Below are 15219 nucleotides of genomic sequence, written 5' to 3' on the forward strand. Positions count from 1 at the left end.
TGTTGGGCCAAGGTTGTATTGCAAATCTGAAATCCAGACACTTAATGATACTTCTCCTTTGACCTGAGCTGATTTTGACCTCCTCAGAAATGTCTTTTATTTAAAAACAAGTTTTATCTCATGGCATTTGTACTTGAATGTCTGCTGAAATAAACTCTGTGTATGTTTTATTTGTAGTTATTGTGTGTCTGTCAGGAGTTGAGTACTTTATGGTTGTATAACTTGGTCTAACTCAGAGAATTTCTTTCACAAGTGCAGAGCTGTGGGATGAAAACATGTATGTTCCCCTTGCCCCTTTTAGTTATAACATTTATAGCTTTAGGTTTTTTCACTCTAGGTTTGACTTTGAAATCAGGCTTTTACCATTTCATCAGCCCTTAAACATCATCTACATTGTAGGTGCTCTATCCCCCGGGATAAGCTGTCTTTTTTGTTTTGTTTTGTCTCTAGATCCTGAAGAGCTTTGAAAGCTTTTTGATTCCACAGCTGTCCAGCTCTCCACCAGATGTTGAGGCAATGAGAATCTATCTGATTCTCCCAGAATTCCCACCATTCCAAGACTCCAAGTATTACATCTCTCTGACCCTTCCTCTAGCAATGGCTATTTTGCGCCTGGACACCAACCCCAGCAAAGTGCTTGGTAAGGGTCATTTAAAAATTGTTTTAATTTAGAAGTAAAATATAATTACAAAGAACACTTACTAGGGAGGTTAATCTAATTTACCATATCTACTTTACCCACATTCAGAAACTCAGTTCCAGATAAATTTGCATTTCTCTACAGAAACATAGATTTTTATATATCATGAAGATTAAATTATCCTATTATCTTAAATTTGATCAGCTGTTGATCACTTCAAAATATCTTTTCTGTGTAAGGTAAAAAAATAATACTAAATGTAATATTAAATCATTTTTTCCTCTACAAGATGCAAACAAACCTTGGTCTGTTACTAAGCTGAACACTTAAACTCTTCTCCCACTTCTAATTTTTTTAATTTTTTATATATTTTCCTCTGAGTTTATTTTAAACTGGACAGAACATATGCTGCTTAGTGATGTTAATCACATTTGTTAAGCTACTGCTGTTCTTGTTATCTTACTCTGTTTCTTAAGACTGTCTTGTACTAAACCTGATATTACGATGTAAAATGCTATGTGGTACATTCAGACCTCCAAAAGAATCCTAGGCTCCAGCTTTTACTTTGCAGGTGATTGGCTCTAGGAAAGAAGCTAATAGTCAGTGTCCCTTCAGGGGAAAGTAAGGGTTACCTGTCCTTGGCAAAAAAGAAATCAGCCTCTCTAAAGAGGGGGAGTTAATCCTTCAGTGCAGATGTGCCAGGAGACACATCTGACCCTGCTAGAAATGTCTGTGGTGCTGCAGAGAATTGCCCAGGCAGCTCTTTGCTTGTCACTCCTCTGAGACAGATGTTTGCCCACAAGATCATAGTATCCTGAATGCCAGGTACTTGAAACAGTGTCTTGAATTAAAGACTGAAAAACTTCCAATTCAGGCTCTCACCCTGATCAGGGTTTGGGCTGGGTAGTAACTGGTGTGGCTGAATAGGAGTGGAAAGGGAGAAGCTTTTCAGTTTTTGGTGTTTCAATGACTCTGCCTCAATTTCCTGTTGCTTACAGCTAGGGCAGGAATAGGGAGGTTTTTTGAAAGAGTCTTCAGGTGTATTCCCCTTTTTTTCTTGTGTAACCCCTTATTTAGGGGATACTCTGGCCTTTGATTGAGGTTTATGTTGATGTCCTCTGCTTTCCAGATAACTGGTGGTCTCAGGTGTGCCCACGATACTTCCTCAGGCTTGTGGACCTCTACAAAGGTGCAGTGGTTTACCTCCTCAGTGGAAGGAAGACACTGCTGATCCCAGTCCTGTTCAGCAGCTACATTACAGCTGCTCTCAGGCTTCTGGAGAAACTCCACAAGGTGAGAGGAGAGCCTGGGCATGTGTTGGCTCAAGATGATTCAGTCCTGTCTGCCCTTGGGCAGTCGTGAGCTGTCTGTCCAGTCACAACGTGGGCGGGATGTTATTGGCTTTGCCGAGTCCAAGGTTCTTGAAGATTATTTCTAGTCTTTGAGGCAGGATTAAACAAAGTTACCCTAAAGAATGCCTGTCCCTTGATGGTCTCTGCTGTCACTGTGTTGTTGCAGGGTGGTTGGGTGAGGAGGAGGGGGAACTAAAGTAAGTTATAAAGAGGTTCTATTTGATTCTTCTTGGTTTGTGCCAAAATATAAGAGATTGTGTATTGTTTGTAGAACATTCTGGGTCCTTTTGTTGCATAACTGAATTTATGAAAGCAAACCTGAAAAATATGTTAAAATATGTCAAATATTTCCATCTGTTCTCTTCATTAGGTGAATCAGAAGGTTAAACACGTGGAATATGATAAGTTTTATATCCCTGAGATTTCCAGCTTGGTGGACATTCAGGAGGATTATCTCATGTGGTTTTTGCACCAGGCTGGAATGGTAAGAGGTTTTATGTATAGTCATGAAATAGCTGTCCATGTTTGTGTCTCTGGCTGTGGATCTGTATTTCCAATATCCTTAATCAGAACATAATGTATTCAGTATAGGAGCTTCTATATGTTAAATATCTCAGATCTGAGTGCTTTACAAAATTGACCTAAAAATAAAAAGGCTGTCAAAAGAGTTGGAGCTAGCAATATTTAACCAAAGCTTGCAACAGACTCTGTAATTGTTCATGTGAATTCCATTCAGTCTTTGCACGAGGTGATTAATTCAGTCACTGGATCCTTTTAATGTAATCAAGACCTCAGGAGCCAAGTCCTGTATTCTAAAATTATAATTTTTGCCCTTTACTTCTGCTGTTTAGGCAGGTATTGTGAATAATGTAGCCAGTGATGTTAAAATGTTGCTCTGTAAGAGGAGGCAGTGTGGCGTTCTGGCTAGGGGACTGAACCAAGCCTCAAGAGATGTGGGTTCTGTTCCTGGCTCTTCCAGTAACCTGCTGGGTGATCTTGGGTAAGACCCTTCACCTCTTTTATGTCTCACTTTCCCATCTGTAAGAAAGGGAAGTAAGAAATTGTTCTTACTGAGGGCTGGAATATGCTGTGTGGGAACCCAGTGAGATTATTTAATCATAGCAAGGAAAGAAATCTCAAGTGTAAAGAAATCACCAAAAAACATCTGCTGAGGGATGCTGCAAGAGTAAAACCTGACTGTAGTGATAACTTTTGTGTGTGTTTTCATGGGCTTTGTAAGTGTTGTGTGTGCTGTGCCCCCATCTTCTACTTTCCATCATTTAAATAGTGCTGCTGTGTGCTTACCTTTAGTGAGCAGAACAATAAAGTACTGACTTAAATTTATGTAAGGGATAGTTAAAAATGTGCCAATATGCCTAATGATGAGTAATTTGCATTGCAGGGGTGTTCTTGTATCACCAGGTAGTGGCCTTATGATCTCTCCTATTGTTTCATATGGTTTATGCATTTGTTGTTCTTCATAAGAGCAAGTTTCACCCATGGCAGACCAACACAGGATTCTATGCCAGTCAGTTCTCTTAGTAACGTTTGATATTCATGTTTTCAATTAGACTTGTACATTTTCTTGAGAAGGAAGTTCCCATGCTTTTCTTTAAGAGAAAGAAAAATAGGTTGTTGGTCCCAAAGGAGGAAAATGTACTTTGGGTCACCTTTGGACTAGTCCATCCAAAAAAAATCCATGAGACACAAAATTGAAAGAGTAAAAGATTTTCATACTTCTCTTTTTCTTTCACAGAAAGTAAGGCCGTCCATCATGCAGGTAAGAAAATTGTTTAAAGATTGTTCTTATTTAAATTATTAAATTGTTCTTATTTAAAGAAGTGCTCTGGAACCTGTGGATAGGAACAAGTCTTGCCTGTCTTTCTTGCAGGACGCTGTGACTCTCTGCTCTTACCCTTTCATCTTTGATGCTCAAGCTAAGACCAAGATGTTACAGACAGATGCAGAATTACAGATGCAGGTAATCATTCTCTCTCCCAATTTTCCTGACACATTTCCTTTTCTCTGCTTTTTTGCAATGGTGCCTGCATGGAAAGGGTGTTAACTGGGAGCTGGTGTGTGCAACAGTTTATTGTTTCCATGATACAGGAGAGCAGTGTAGCTGGAGAACCTCTTTGCCCTGGATACTGCAGAGGCAGTGCTTGGTGTCTTTCCCTTCAAAATGTTTGTCTGGCAACATCAGGGCTGCCAGATGTGAATGTGATGAAAATTTAAACTGTACAGGGAAGGAGTAGTTATGATGGTATTTGTGATAATCCAAGGATAAGGAGTAAGGAGAGGAGCTGTTAGACTGGATAAGTAGACAAACGTTCAGGTAAGTGGACACTTGTTTTGAAATTTCTGCCTGCTGCAGGAGTGGTTGTTCCCTCTAACAATGAGGTGAGTGTTGTAGACCAGCTGCTGATGCTGTTTGTGGCAGCAGCTGTTGCCAGCAGCCCACCCACCCAGGGGCAGTGAGGGGCACATCCCCAGGGCCCTCCAGGAGTGTGCTGACAGTGAGTGCCCAGCTCCTGCACCCTGTAGGTGGCAGCCAAGCCAGCTCACAGCCAGGCTGTGACAAGAGCAGCTGGCCTCTGTGCCAGTGGAATGTCCCTGCACCAGGCACTGCTCACACAGGTGCCTCCTGATACTGGCACAGCATTGGGCACTGGGACCTGTGTAAGCAGGGCATACAGGCACACACACAGTACAGAGGGGAGCATGGGATTCTTCAGCCCTGGAGAAACCAAAAAGGCAGAAAGGAACACCAGGCATGTACTTGTTAACTGTTTTCCTTTCATAGGGAGAAAAAAAGGCTTAGGCACGGGCCGTTTTTCACTTCTCTTTTATTTACAGGTTGCAATAAATGGTGCAAATTTGCAGAATGTCTTCATGCTTCTCACCCTGGAGCCTCTGTTGGCCAGAAGCCCTTTTCTGGTACTTCATGTTCGCAGGAGTAACTTAGTTGGTGATGCTTTAAGGGAGTTGAGCATCCATTCAGACATTGACTTGAAAAAACCTCTCAAAGTAAGTCTCCCCCATATCTTTAGCACCCTCTTATTTAGCAAACATTTCTGCAGCCTTTCAGCCATTCCCATTACCTCTTCACCAGTGTGCAGTAACTTCTCCATAGGTGTTGCACACAGGAACATTTGGTCTAGTCAGTGCAAGGATTGAGTCTTTTTTCTGACCCCTGGAGTACTTTGGCAGTGGATAGTTTACAAGAAGGCAGGCACAGGGTTTGCTCTCTTCTCCTGGTGTGTTGAGTGTACAAGGGCCAGGGGAGGAAGCATTTTGTGATGTTATGCAATCTCTGTTTTGCCCTTCTGCAGGAGCAGGCTGTTGACAATAGGATGTGTTTAATCTCTGAGAGATTGCTACAATCTTCAGTAGCTGCTGTCATGCTGCTGCTTTGATTGTTGGGATGACAGGTGGTTATTTGTGGTTTGCATGAGGATTTAAACGTTCTCAAAATACCTGATTTGCCACCTCTGTTCCCTTTCTGTCCCTGCAGGCAGAGCACTGAAATGGGCTCGTGGGTTGCCACGGGTTTGGGCATGTTGGTCATATTGCCTTGCCTGGCTCTCAGTTAGAGAGAGGTCTCATTCACTCAGTCTCAGCTCTGCATCCCTGTCACTGGCCTGCTTTTTCTGCAGGTCATCTTTGATGGTGAGGAAGCTGTTGATGCTGGAGGAGTGACAAAGGAATTTTTCCTCCTGTTGTTGAAAGAACTGCTCAACCCCATCTATGGCATGTTCACTTACTACCCAGAGTCAAACCTGCTGTGGTTTTCAGACACGGTAAGCCCTTGCCCTCCGTACATGCAGGTTGGAATAATATGCTGCATTTAAATGACAAGGAAGTTAGTGGCAAACTACAGGAAAGAAATGTTCTTCCTCTCATTTCCTGCTCATGATACAATGTGAACTCTCTTTTCAGTTAGTGTAAATAGGTCCATTAACCTTAGTAGAAATGGTGATGGTTGTGCCTGTTAAAGAGTTGGCTCTCTCTCTTTTTTCTTACCCCTTAATAAAACTTGTATTAAGGGTCAGGTGACAGGTAATAGAGCTCTTATTATCATGAGTGTGGTGGTCATGAGAGGTTTAGGTGGTAATGGCATTAGAGTTCTGTGCCTCCCTTGCTGTTCACGTAATTGCAGCCAATCCACTTAGCCATGCATCACTATCACCTTCAGGATCTAAAGTTGTTATTGCTTTATATGAGGAGGCTCTTAAGCAGCAAGGAACATGGCTTGTAGTGGAAGGTTGTTGGCTTTGGAAGAGTGTGCAGTGCAAGATCTGTACCTGTCAGATGGCTGGAGATGATGGTTTATGTCCTTTTTCTCACCCCCATAGGTAGCAAGGTGGGAAATGACATGGCCAGTCTTCCCTTGAGGTGTGGCTGTCCTGCTGGGGGGATTACAGGGAAGGAAATGGCATAGTACCTTCAGTAACTTGTGAACAGTATTACAGAGCATTCACTCCTAATGCCAGTGCTATAAAACAATCTTTTGTCACCAGGAGTGATGACAGTGTAAGCACTGAAAATGAGTCGTGTGTTGGGAACATTTAAGGAACGTGGGCAGCCAGTCTGTGACTGACACAGCAGTGAGAGTCAGTGTGTGAGGAGAAGGAGGCCTGTGCTAGCACCTCTGCTGCTGTGTCTGCCTGGCTAGAACTGTGCTGATGCAAAAGCTTTTAATAGAAAATAGGGTGGGTAACAGGGAGAGGATTGTTAACACATTTTCTTGCAGTACATAGACAGTAAACACTGAAGCACTGTTAGTGTCTAAACACAGAGGTGTTTAACAAGGAATTAAAAGGCAGGTAAGGTGCTGTTTCTACAGTGATCATGGCTTACAAAATAATAGAGCATGGTTTTTGAAGCTTCATTTCTGTGCCACACACCACCAAGAAATTTACAACCAAAGTGATGGGATCTCTCTGACTCTGTCCCAGTTGGAAAAGCAGGGTCTGGCTTCTTAGTGCATGTAGGAAAGGGTACTGTGCATTGCACCAGTGACAGTGTGTCTCATCAGGATTTCTCTGTGTGGTTTTGCAGTGTTTTGTAGAACACAACTGGTTTCACTTGATTGGCATCATATGTGGTCTTGCAATCTACAATTTCACAGTGGTAGACCTTCACTTTCCCTTGGCTCTGTACAAAAAACTCTTGAACGTGAAGCCCTGCCTAGAGGATTTGAAGGAGCTGTCCCCTACAGAAGGAAGGTATGAAAATCAAAATTTGCAGCTTTTCTGGAAAGTAGACCATCCAGCTAAGAACAGGAAGTGCCAAACCTAGATAAAAGCTGATGAATAAAACACCTCCTGATCCTTTTGAGTAACTGATCAATTTGGGTGACTGTGAAAACATATGAGCTGGTGGTGGATTTTGTGTACGACTTCTCTCCCACAGGCTATTGGATCAGTCTGCTTAGGCTCCCACCCTCCTGACCCCAGAAAGTGGGTACCAACACAGCCAAAGGACACCTCCCACACCCCTTTGGAGAGCAGGAGTGGCAGCCTGTCCCTGCCCTGTGACTGTGTGTGTGATCCCAGATGCCAGCCTCAGCCTTTCCCCTCGAGCCAGGCTCAGACTAGCAAGCAGGGAATTGTGTATAGGGCTGTGAATCATCCCATCCATGAGCCAGAGCAGCTCTGCCTGCTCCCATGACAGGAAGAAGTTGAGTGGAGTGAAAGAATTATTTTTCTAAGTGATATATTGAATCTTTTCTACCTAATTGCATAGGGATACTGGTTCCCCCCTGACACTCAGAAGTTAAGATCCCAGTGTCTGGCAGCTGTCTTATTTCTGTTTCTGAGTTGCCATCTGATTCATCTACACAAAGTGACAGCTGTATTTATCAATAATGAGGTAAAATGCCAGGAAGACAGCAGCAGTATTTTGGGGGGTAGCAGAATATTTTCTATATGATGAGCATACAGATACAGTCCATCTCTGTCTCTTCCTCTATTCCCTCAGACCTTTGTGTGTTGATGACATAGAATTACAACTTTAGAACTAGGAATGTGATTCTGTTCCAAAGCCAGGATCATTGAAGATGATCCATGAACTAGATACTCATAGACTGTATTGATAGAGACTGGCATCTCTCCTGCTTCTAACAAAGCATCTCTTTAGTTGGGGAGTATTTCTTTCTTACTGCTTCAGATGACTCAGATTCTCTCTCTTGCAATCTTACTAGCCAGATGTATGATGCTGTTTACTTCTGCTGAATTTGTTTTCCCTGTTAGAGGTATGGCTTTTAAAATCTCTGATTATTCTTTTCTTCATTTCTTTCCCTACTTGTTGTTTAGGAGTCTCCAGCAACTTTTAGATTACCCTGGGGAAGATGTGGAGGAGACATTCTGTTTGAATTTTACAGTAAGACACATTTGACATATCAGCTCTCTGATTACTGTGCTACAGTTGAAGCCTATCTATATTTTCATGTGTATTCTGGCTGATTCCTACATGCCTATAGCACATAGCCCATGTTAATGTTAAAATGTTCTTTGCTGTCAACTCCCTTCTTCTTTTGTATGTATGTGGTCCTAAAAACTGAGCTAGTAAGTAGATTAAGCTGAATGGTTTTCAAAACAGCCTTGTTGTCACTGTTCAAAGACCTGATGCTCTAACAGGTTGTGAGTGATGGGTTCATCTTGATCTGGATCATTTTTTGACTCTCTGTCCAAGGCCTGCCCTGGGGTAAAACCAAGGCACCATAAAACTGCTCCACACTGTGAAGAACCGTGCTGAGCAAGGAGAGTGATGCCCGTTTTCTTTTTGCATGAATGAGAGCACATAAACTCCCTTAGATCAAATTTACCTCTGGAGTGAGTCAGACCTGCATCTGACTGTGTCTCCTGCAGCAGGGAGCTGTAACTTGGGATGAGACAATGAGGCCATTGTGATGGTAATGCAGGCTGTGTAAAAAAAGAATACCTTTAAAGTAACAAAAGAAACTCTTCTCCAAATTCTTTTTCACACATAAGGGCCTCTTGTCTATGACCCTTTTGCATTCTTTTCAGGTAACCAATTAGTGTACACAGTGTTCGTTTGTACTGCTGCCATCCTTGGCTGGCAGAAGCAGGAAAAGGTCTGTGTCATTTATTCTTCCAGTGAGAGAGGATGAATTAACCCACTGAGTTTCTGTTAAAAAAGGGAGTCCTTTTTATTGCCAGAACTCATGAGTTTAGTTAAAAACAGTTTTTAGTTACCAATCTCCTGGGTTTTTTTCCCCAGGAAATTTACCTAAAATAATTTTTATTCCTTTCTAAGTTCGCTTTTCAACTTAATAGCAGTCCAACAGCAAATGTAGGTGATGGTGGGTGGTGAAGCACACAGTGTACTTGGAGGGGAGAACAGAAGTTTCTGCACATAGCATTTTCTCTGTCCCACCCTTTACATGCCAGTCCTCAGCTGTCTAAGAGGACTCTGTCTTTCTTATAGGCACATGCCCTAGAAAATACTTCTGGTAACATTAATTTCCTGGTTTTGTACAGATCTGCAGGGAAAGCTATGGTGTGACAGAGCAGAAGAACCTGATTGAAGATGGAGATAAAATTCTGGTGCAGAAGGACAACAGGCAAGTGGGGCACCTGTGGGGATGGACTCATGCTCGTGCTGAAGTCATGTGCCACAGAAACTCTGGCTGAAGGGAAATGTGGGGGCTAATTAGCAGTCACTGTGAACAAATTTTAAGACCAGTTGCTCAAAAGTTGCTGGGCACTAGTGGCACTTGAACAAAAATCAGGTTTTAATCATCTTTCCACCAATGTTTGGAAAATGTATCGTGCACTTGGATTGACATCTTCCCTATAAAAGGCCTCTGTATAGACCCTTGGTTGTTTTTCTCATTTTAAGTAGACATTTGAGACATGGTTTTGGCCCAGGTTAATACCCCTGATAGCTCAGAGGGGAACTGTATGTAACCAACAAAACTGAGCCTGGCAGACTTGTTTGTACTCCTGATTCTGGAGCCGGAAACTTTTCCTTGGGCACGGCCTGACTTCCATCCCTGAGCACAGCCAGAAGGACCTGCTGTACTTGGATCCTTTTCCATTTGACTGAACACCCCAGAGTTATTACTAGCACAGCTACAATTCCCCCCCCTCTTTTTTTTTTTGTCCAGCTGCTGAACTATTTTCTTCCCATAATCTTGTAATTGGATTTCTACAAGTGCCTTTATTACTTGAAGTAGTGTTCACATTCTTTCTCTGCTGGCAAAACATTGTGATCCAGTGACTACTCAGCAGCATGGTTAGGGACTTGTACTAGGATTGCTGAAGACCTTGCTGGCAAGGCTGGAGATGAAGTAATTTCCTATTAATCTGATTATTTAAAAGGGTTTTGAATGTGTCTGAAGCCATTGCAATAGCAAAAGCTTTTTGTCTGTGTTACTTCTTACCTACTTTGCTACTGCCCAAAGTGGTGCAATTACACAGCTAAAGAGCTGCCTCCATGCCAAACCCACATGGGTTTCTGTCTCCCTGCAAAGAGAAGATGGATTTCAGGTAAAACAGAGGAGTGTTTAACCTACCCCTGCAACAGTGAAGGAAAGATAAAAAGGCCAGTGTTAAAACCCTTTAGGTTTTTAGGTTGGGCACATACATTCAAAAGAGAACCTGCCTTTTCTTTAACTGTGTGCCATCCAGTACAAAGGAACACTTGGGAAGAGCATCAGGGTTAACTACTGGAACTGTTTATTAAGTCAGGATAGGAAACAAGGGAAGAAAATCCTTAAGGAGAAAGGCTAGTATGTAGTTCCACCAGCTTAACATTCCAAAATTCAGTTGCTTTATCCTGACTGGAGTTCTGAACTCTAGCTAACCTCTAAATCCAAGTCTAGACATGACTGTCAATTTACCTTGCAGTGCTTAATGATTTCCTCCACCTCTACATTTAGAGGCCAGGGACCAATTTGCCACCCTATGGCCTGAGTTGTTTGTTGTGTGCATGTCTGTGGGCACTGCCCTTCCCGTGTGAGGAAAGTTCATTGGGAACTGGGAATGCACAGGATTGCTGTAACTGACAAGTGCAGAGTAGGAAATGCCTGCATTTCCCCTTTGTCCTTTGGAGTTCATAAAATGCTCTTGATGCAGAGTTCATGACCGTAACAGCCAGAGAGGAATTAAGCAACAGTTCAGTGCTTAATCAGCTTGAATTTCCCTAATGCTCAGGTGACTATGGGGAAAACGAAAATAAAACAAATGCACTGGAAAATAACTCCCCTTTTGGTATGTGATTTCTTAGTCCTGGTTTTTGGTTTTGTTAGTCTACTTCCTTATTTCCTTTTTACTTCCTCACCTCTCCCTCACTGCTTTTGCATAGTGCATGTGGTGAGAACTCCACCAATGGTCAAAATGTTTCTTCCAGTTGTAAGCTCCTCAGCTTTACTGGTGGCAGAGAGCCTGGGGGACATCGCGTGCCACCACTGCCAGGGAGTAAGCAGACACACAGTAGCACTTGCTGCTGAGCACTCTGTCCATGTTCAGTGACTTGGTGGGAGGAGGGCAGTGGGTTGAGCCTGCTGGAGACTCGTGTTTGCAAAACACTTCACAAGCAGAAGCAGGAAAACTTGGCAGTGCTGCTGCTTAGACATGTGATTAAAAGTGCTTTCCTCTACCTACTTTCTCTCAATGCATTAGGGAAGAATTTGTCGAAGCCTATGTCAATTACATCTTCAATGTCTCCATCCACGAGTGGTACACAGCCTTTTCTACTGGCTTCCTGAAAGTGTGTGGAGGGAAGGTCCTGGAACTCTTCCAGCCCACAGAGCTCAGGGCCATGATAGTTGGAAACAGTAACTACAACTGGGAGGAACTGGAGGAGGTAAAGCTTCCCTCTTGTACTGTTTTTTATTTTGCAGGAATGTCAGGATTGTGCAGTTGCATGAGGTGGGCATTGGTCTGTGTCAGGAGATGGGATAAGCCACGATGCTTTTTTTTCCTCATGTTCCTTGTACACCTTGCTGTCACTCACATGAAAAGTTTCTCACTGTGCTGGCTTGCTACAGATAAAACTCAGGGAGGAAATTCAGGATGAGGAATAACAGGGAGAAGGATTTCCATCTGCTTTTTTTAGGGATGAAATCTATGAGCAAAGGGAGGACACAAAGGGTCTTCACCTGTAGTAAAACTCCACTGCACAAGGGCAAAAACTACACGAGGATTCAAAGGGGAGTCTGGACACCCAGAAAGGGTTGTATCCTCTCAAAATCTGTAGACCAGCAAGTCAGTCACAGTGCAGAGTGTGTGATCCTGTTCATGAGTTCAGCCTGTGAAAAGGCACTCCAGAATTGCTCTCCACACCTGTAATTAGCTGAAAAGCAGAAGGCTAATGTCTGCCTTCCTCACATTGCCAGAGAACCCTTGCCATGTCTTTGAGCCATGCCATTGCCCATCACCCATCCTGTGTTCCCTTTCAAAGCTATCAGGCACAGATCTAATGTCAGATACTAGAAAAGATCAGGTCTGGGTTCTGCTCAGTCTTTGCTTTCTGGCACCAGCTGAAAATGTGGTATTTTCATTTTTAATAGAGTGCTGTCTATAAGGGAGACTACACTGCCACACACCCAACTGTGAGAATGTTCTGGGAGACCTTCCATGAATTTCCCTTGGAAAAAAAGAAGAAATTTCTCTGTAAGTATCTTGCAGAGGTGCAGCATCTCCTGGAACTGAAAGACTTGGGTGGAAGTGGCTGCAGAGCTTCATTGCATTGATTTGGGTGTTCCAGCATGAGTGACAATATCAGCTGGTCAGAGCTGGGGCTTCCCTCTATTGTGGCTTTTTCCCTTCTCTCCTGGCCACCTAGCTGGCTCTAGGTGGCCCTGCTTGAGCATGGGGTTGGGCCCAAGGACCTTGAGAGGTCCCTTCAACCTCAGCCACTCAGATTCTGTGATGGATAAAGGATAAGATGGATCAAGGCCAGCGTTCCTGCCTGGCACTGGCCTTGCCGTGCTGCAGCTCCCCTGGGAGCCAGCTAGGCGCTGCATGGACTCCAGTCAGGGTTTCAGCTCATTCAGGCAGGTGGGGCTGAACTTTGCTGTGCGTGCAGCCCCAATGGGAGGTCCCTCAGCTGTCCCACCTGTCCAGCTCCCTTGTTCCTCTTGCAGTGTTCCTGACGGGCAGCGACCGCATCCCCATCTACGGCATGTCCAGCCTGCGCATCATCATCCAGTCGACGCCCAGCGGGGAGCAGTACCTGCCCGTGGCCCACACCTGCTACAACCTGCTGGACCTGCCCAAGTACAGCAGCAAGGAGATCCTCAGCGCCCGCCTCGTGCAGGCCATCGACCACTACGAGGGCTTCAGCTTGGCCTGACCCCCCCGCGGGGCCAGCGTGGACTCCTGGGTGCTGAGCAGCAGAACGATGGGCTTGGGATTTATTTTTGTAAGGGAATAGATCTGAACTACTTTTTTTTCTTTTTTTTTTTTTTTTTTGGGGGGGTTGGGTAAATATTAATAATAATAATAATAGAGATGATGCAGTCTCAGCCTGATGCTGCCAGCAGGGAGAGGCTCTTGCTTTTGAATTTTTTCATCTACTGAACCAAACCAGTTCAGTGGGCATTTCTGTTATTTCCCCTCCAACTTGACATCACTGCCCTCCTGGCAATTCCTTGTAGTTTGCTTTTGTTGCCCCCATACACAAACACTCTTACCTCTTCTTTTAGTTCAGTTGAAATATTTTGATGTCCCTTGCATTTAGGGTATGGTGGAAACAGTATGAAATAGCGATCTCCTCTTTGAAAAGCTGTGATTTCCCCCCACCCTTTTTCCCTCCCTTTTTAAATGCAAGCTGGTTCTTGCTTGCTTTGAATGGAAATACCTCCTCTGCCCTTCAGTCCTTGGTGGATGGTACTGGGCTGGGATGTCATTTGTGACCCCAGAGCGGTGCATTAGTGATGTTCCATCTGTTTGCACCAGGATGTCTCATGGAAAATATGGTAGCTTACAGAGGTTGGCTTGTTTTTCCTCACTTGTCGTGAAATTTGTTTTCAGGATCCTCAAAGAAGCCTCAGAATCCCTCTGGAGTGGGGTTTGTGTTCAGGCTTGTGGAAAGACAAACCCTGCCTATCACAGCAGGTTTCTCTAAATTCCTCCCTCATGTTGTGTTTCTGTCCTGGCAAGTCTGCAGCCTGGGTGGGTGGGCTGCCCTCTTTTTCCATCCCAACAGCCCTGCTACTCCAATGCCAGGTGAGATGGCTGCTTTTACTGCTGCCACCTTTGTCCAGAGGAGCTGTGTGTGTGGCTGTGTGAGTGCAGGGGTGTGTGAGCGTGGGAGGTGTGTGCAATCTCTCCAGTCTCATCCGGTGAGGTCAAAGAAAGGAGTAGGAGATCCCCATTTGAGGGATAGCCCCCTGTCTGGAGATCTTTGCAGTTAGGCTTATTATTTTGCTGTTTGAGAACAGCCCTCTCACTTGGCAGCTGTTTTGCCAGGGGGCCTGAAGGACAATCTGTGTGAATTAGACTGAAAATGTAGAAAAATCTCTACTTAAATCTATCCTGTATGATTGGAGAGCTTTTGTCCTCTTTTCCTCAGTCTCACTGCCCCATTAAGTGAAGTTTGAATGATTTTTCTCCTTTCTCCCATGCCATTTTTCAGATCTTGATGTAAATCTCATTTTAAGCCTAGGGTGGTTTTGACATTGACTTGTTATTAGGACATAGTATTTATGCACCATGTTCAATTTACAGTATTGAACTTTGCACCTCGTAACAAAAGGTTTTAGGCTTCTGGATTGTTCTTTTTTTTAAAGACGAGCTGGGGGCTACATTGAGAGCCCCCCAGCCTCTTTCTAATGCAGCATTGAAGACAAATATACAATTATATCAAATGTTTATTTTCGATGTGTGTGTACATAGTACAGTATTATGCAATAAATTTGATGTTTAATTCTGATGGAGTGGCTGCCTTTCCCTGTCAGGGAGCAAAGGAGAGGCTGCTCCAGGCACCAGCATGGCCTCTCCCCCTGTCCTGTCTTAGACAAAAGGAAATCCTCCAAGGAAGAGCTTGGACTTGGGACCAGCCTTCAGTCATTCCATCAATGCATATGTGGCTAGGCACATATATTGCACATATTTATTTGTGTAGGTGGATGGATCATATGTAGACACAGGAGTCTGCACATATCCTCTTACATACTGTGTAATGTGTTGTCTTGGTTTGGAAAGACAGGAGTCTGCTAAGGAAGGCAGGAGCCTCCCCTGAAATGGAGAATGT

The 15219-nt window shown here is 43.8% G+C and overlaps 1 protein-coding gene across 5 annotated transcripts in view; it reads left to right on the top strand.

Annotated features, from left to right (window-relative positions):
• HERC3 (HECT and RLD domain containing E3 ubiquitin protein ligase 3) overlaps nt 1–14898 on the top strand; it is a 44245-nt gene extending 29347 nt beyond the window's left edge. For 2 of the 5 annotated variants that reach the window (XM_054632656.2, XM_077177061.1), the window contains exons 13-25: nt 451–640; nt 1770–1933; nt 2363–2476; nt 3749–3772; nt 3884–3973; nt 4849–5019; nt 5649–5792; nt 7054–7220; nt 8310–8376; nt 9498–9580; nt 11643–11826; nt 12533–12635; nt 13109–14898. In XM_054632656.2, coding sequence (XP_054488631.2) covers nt 451–640; nt 1770–1933; nt 2363–2476; nt 3749–3772; nt 3884–3973; nt 4849–5019; nt 5649–5792; nt 7054–7220; nt 8310–8376; nt 9498–9580; nt 11643–11826; nt 12533–12635; nt 13109–13317 — 1710 coding nt within the window. In that variant the 3' untranslated portion in view covers nt 13318–14898. The other 3 variants (XR_013182011.1, XM_077177063.1, XM_077177062.1) reach the window with 3 other exon arrangements.
• The last annotated feature ends 321 nt before the right edge of the window (nt 14899–15219 follow it).

This window comes from Agelaius phoeniceus, chromosome 4, assembly GCF_051311805.1.
Source record: "Agelaius phoeniceus isolate bAgePho1 chromosome 4, bAgePho1.hap1, whole genome shotgun sequence".
NCBI lineage: Eukaryota > Metazoa > Chordata > Aves > Passeriformes > Icteridae > Agelaius > Agelaius phoeniceus.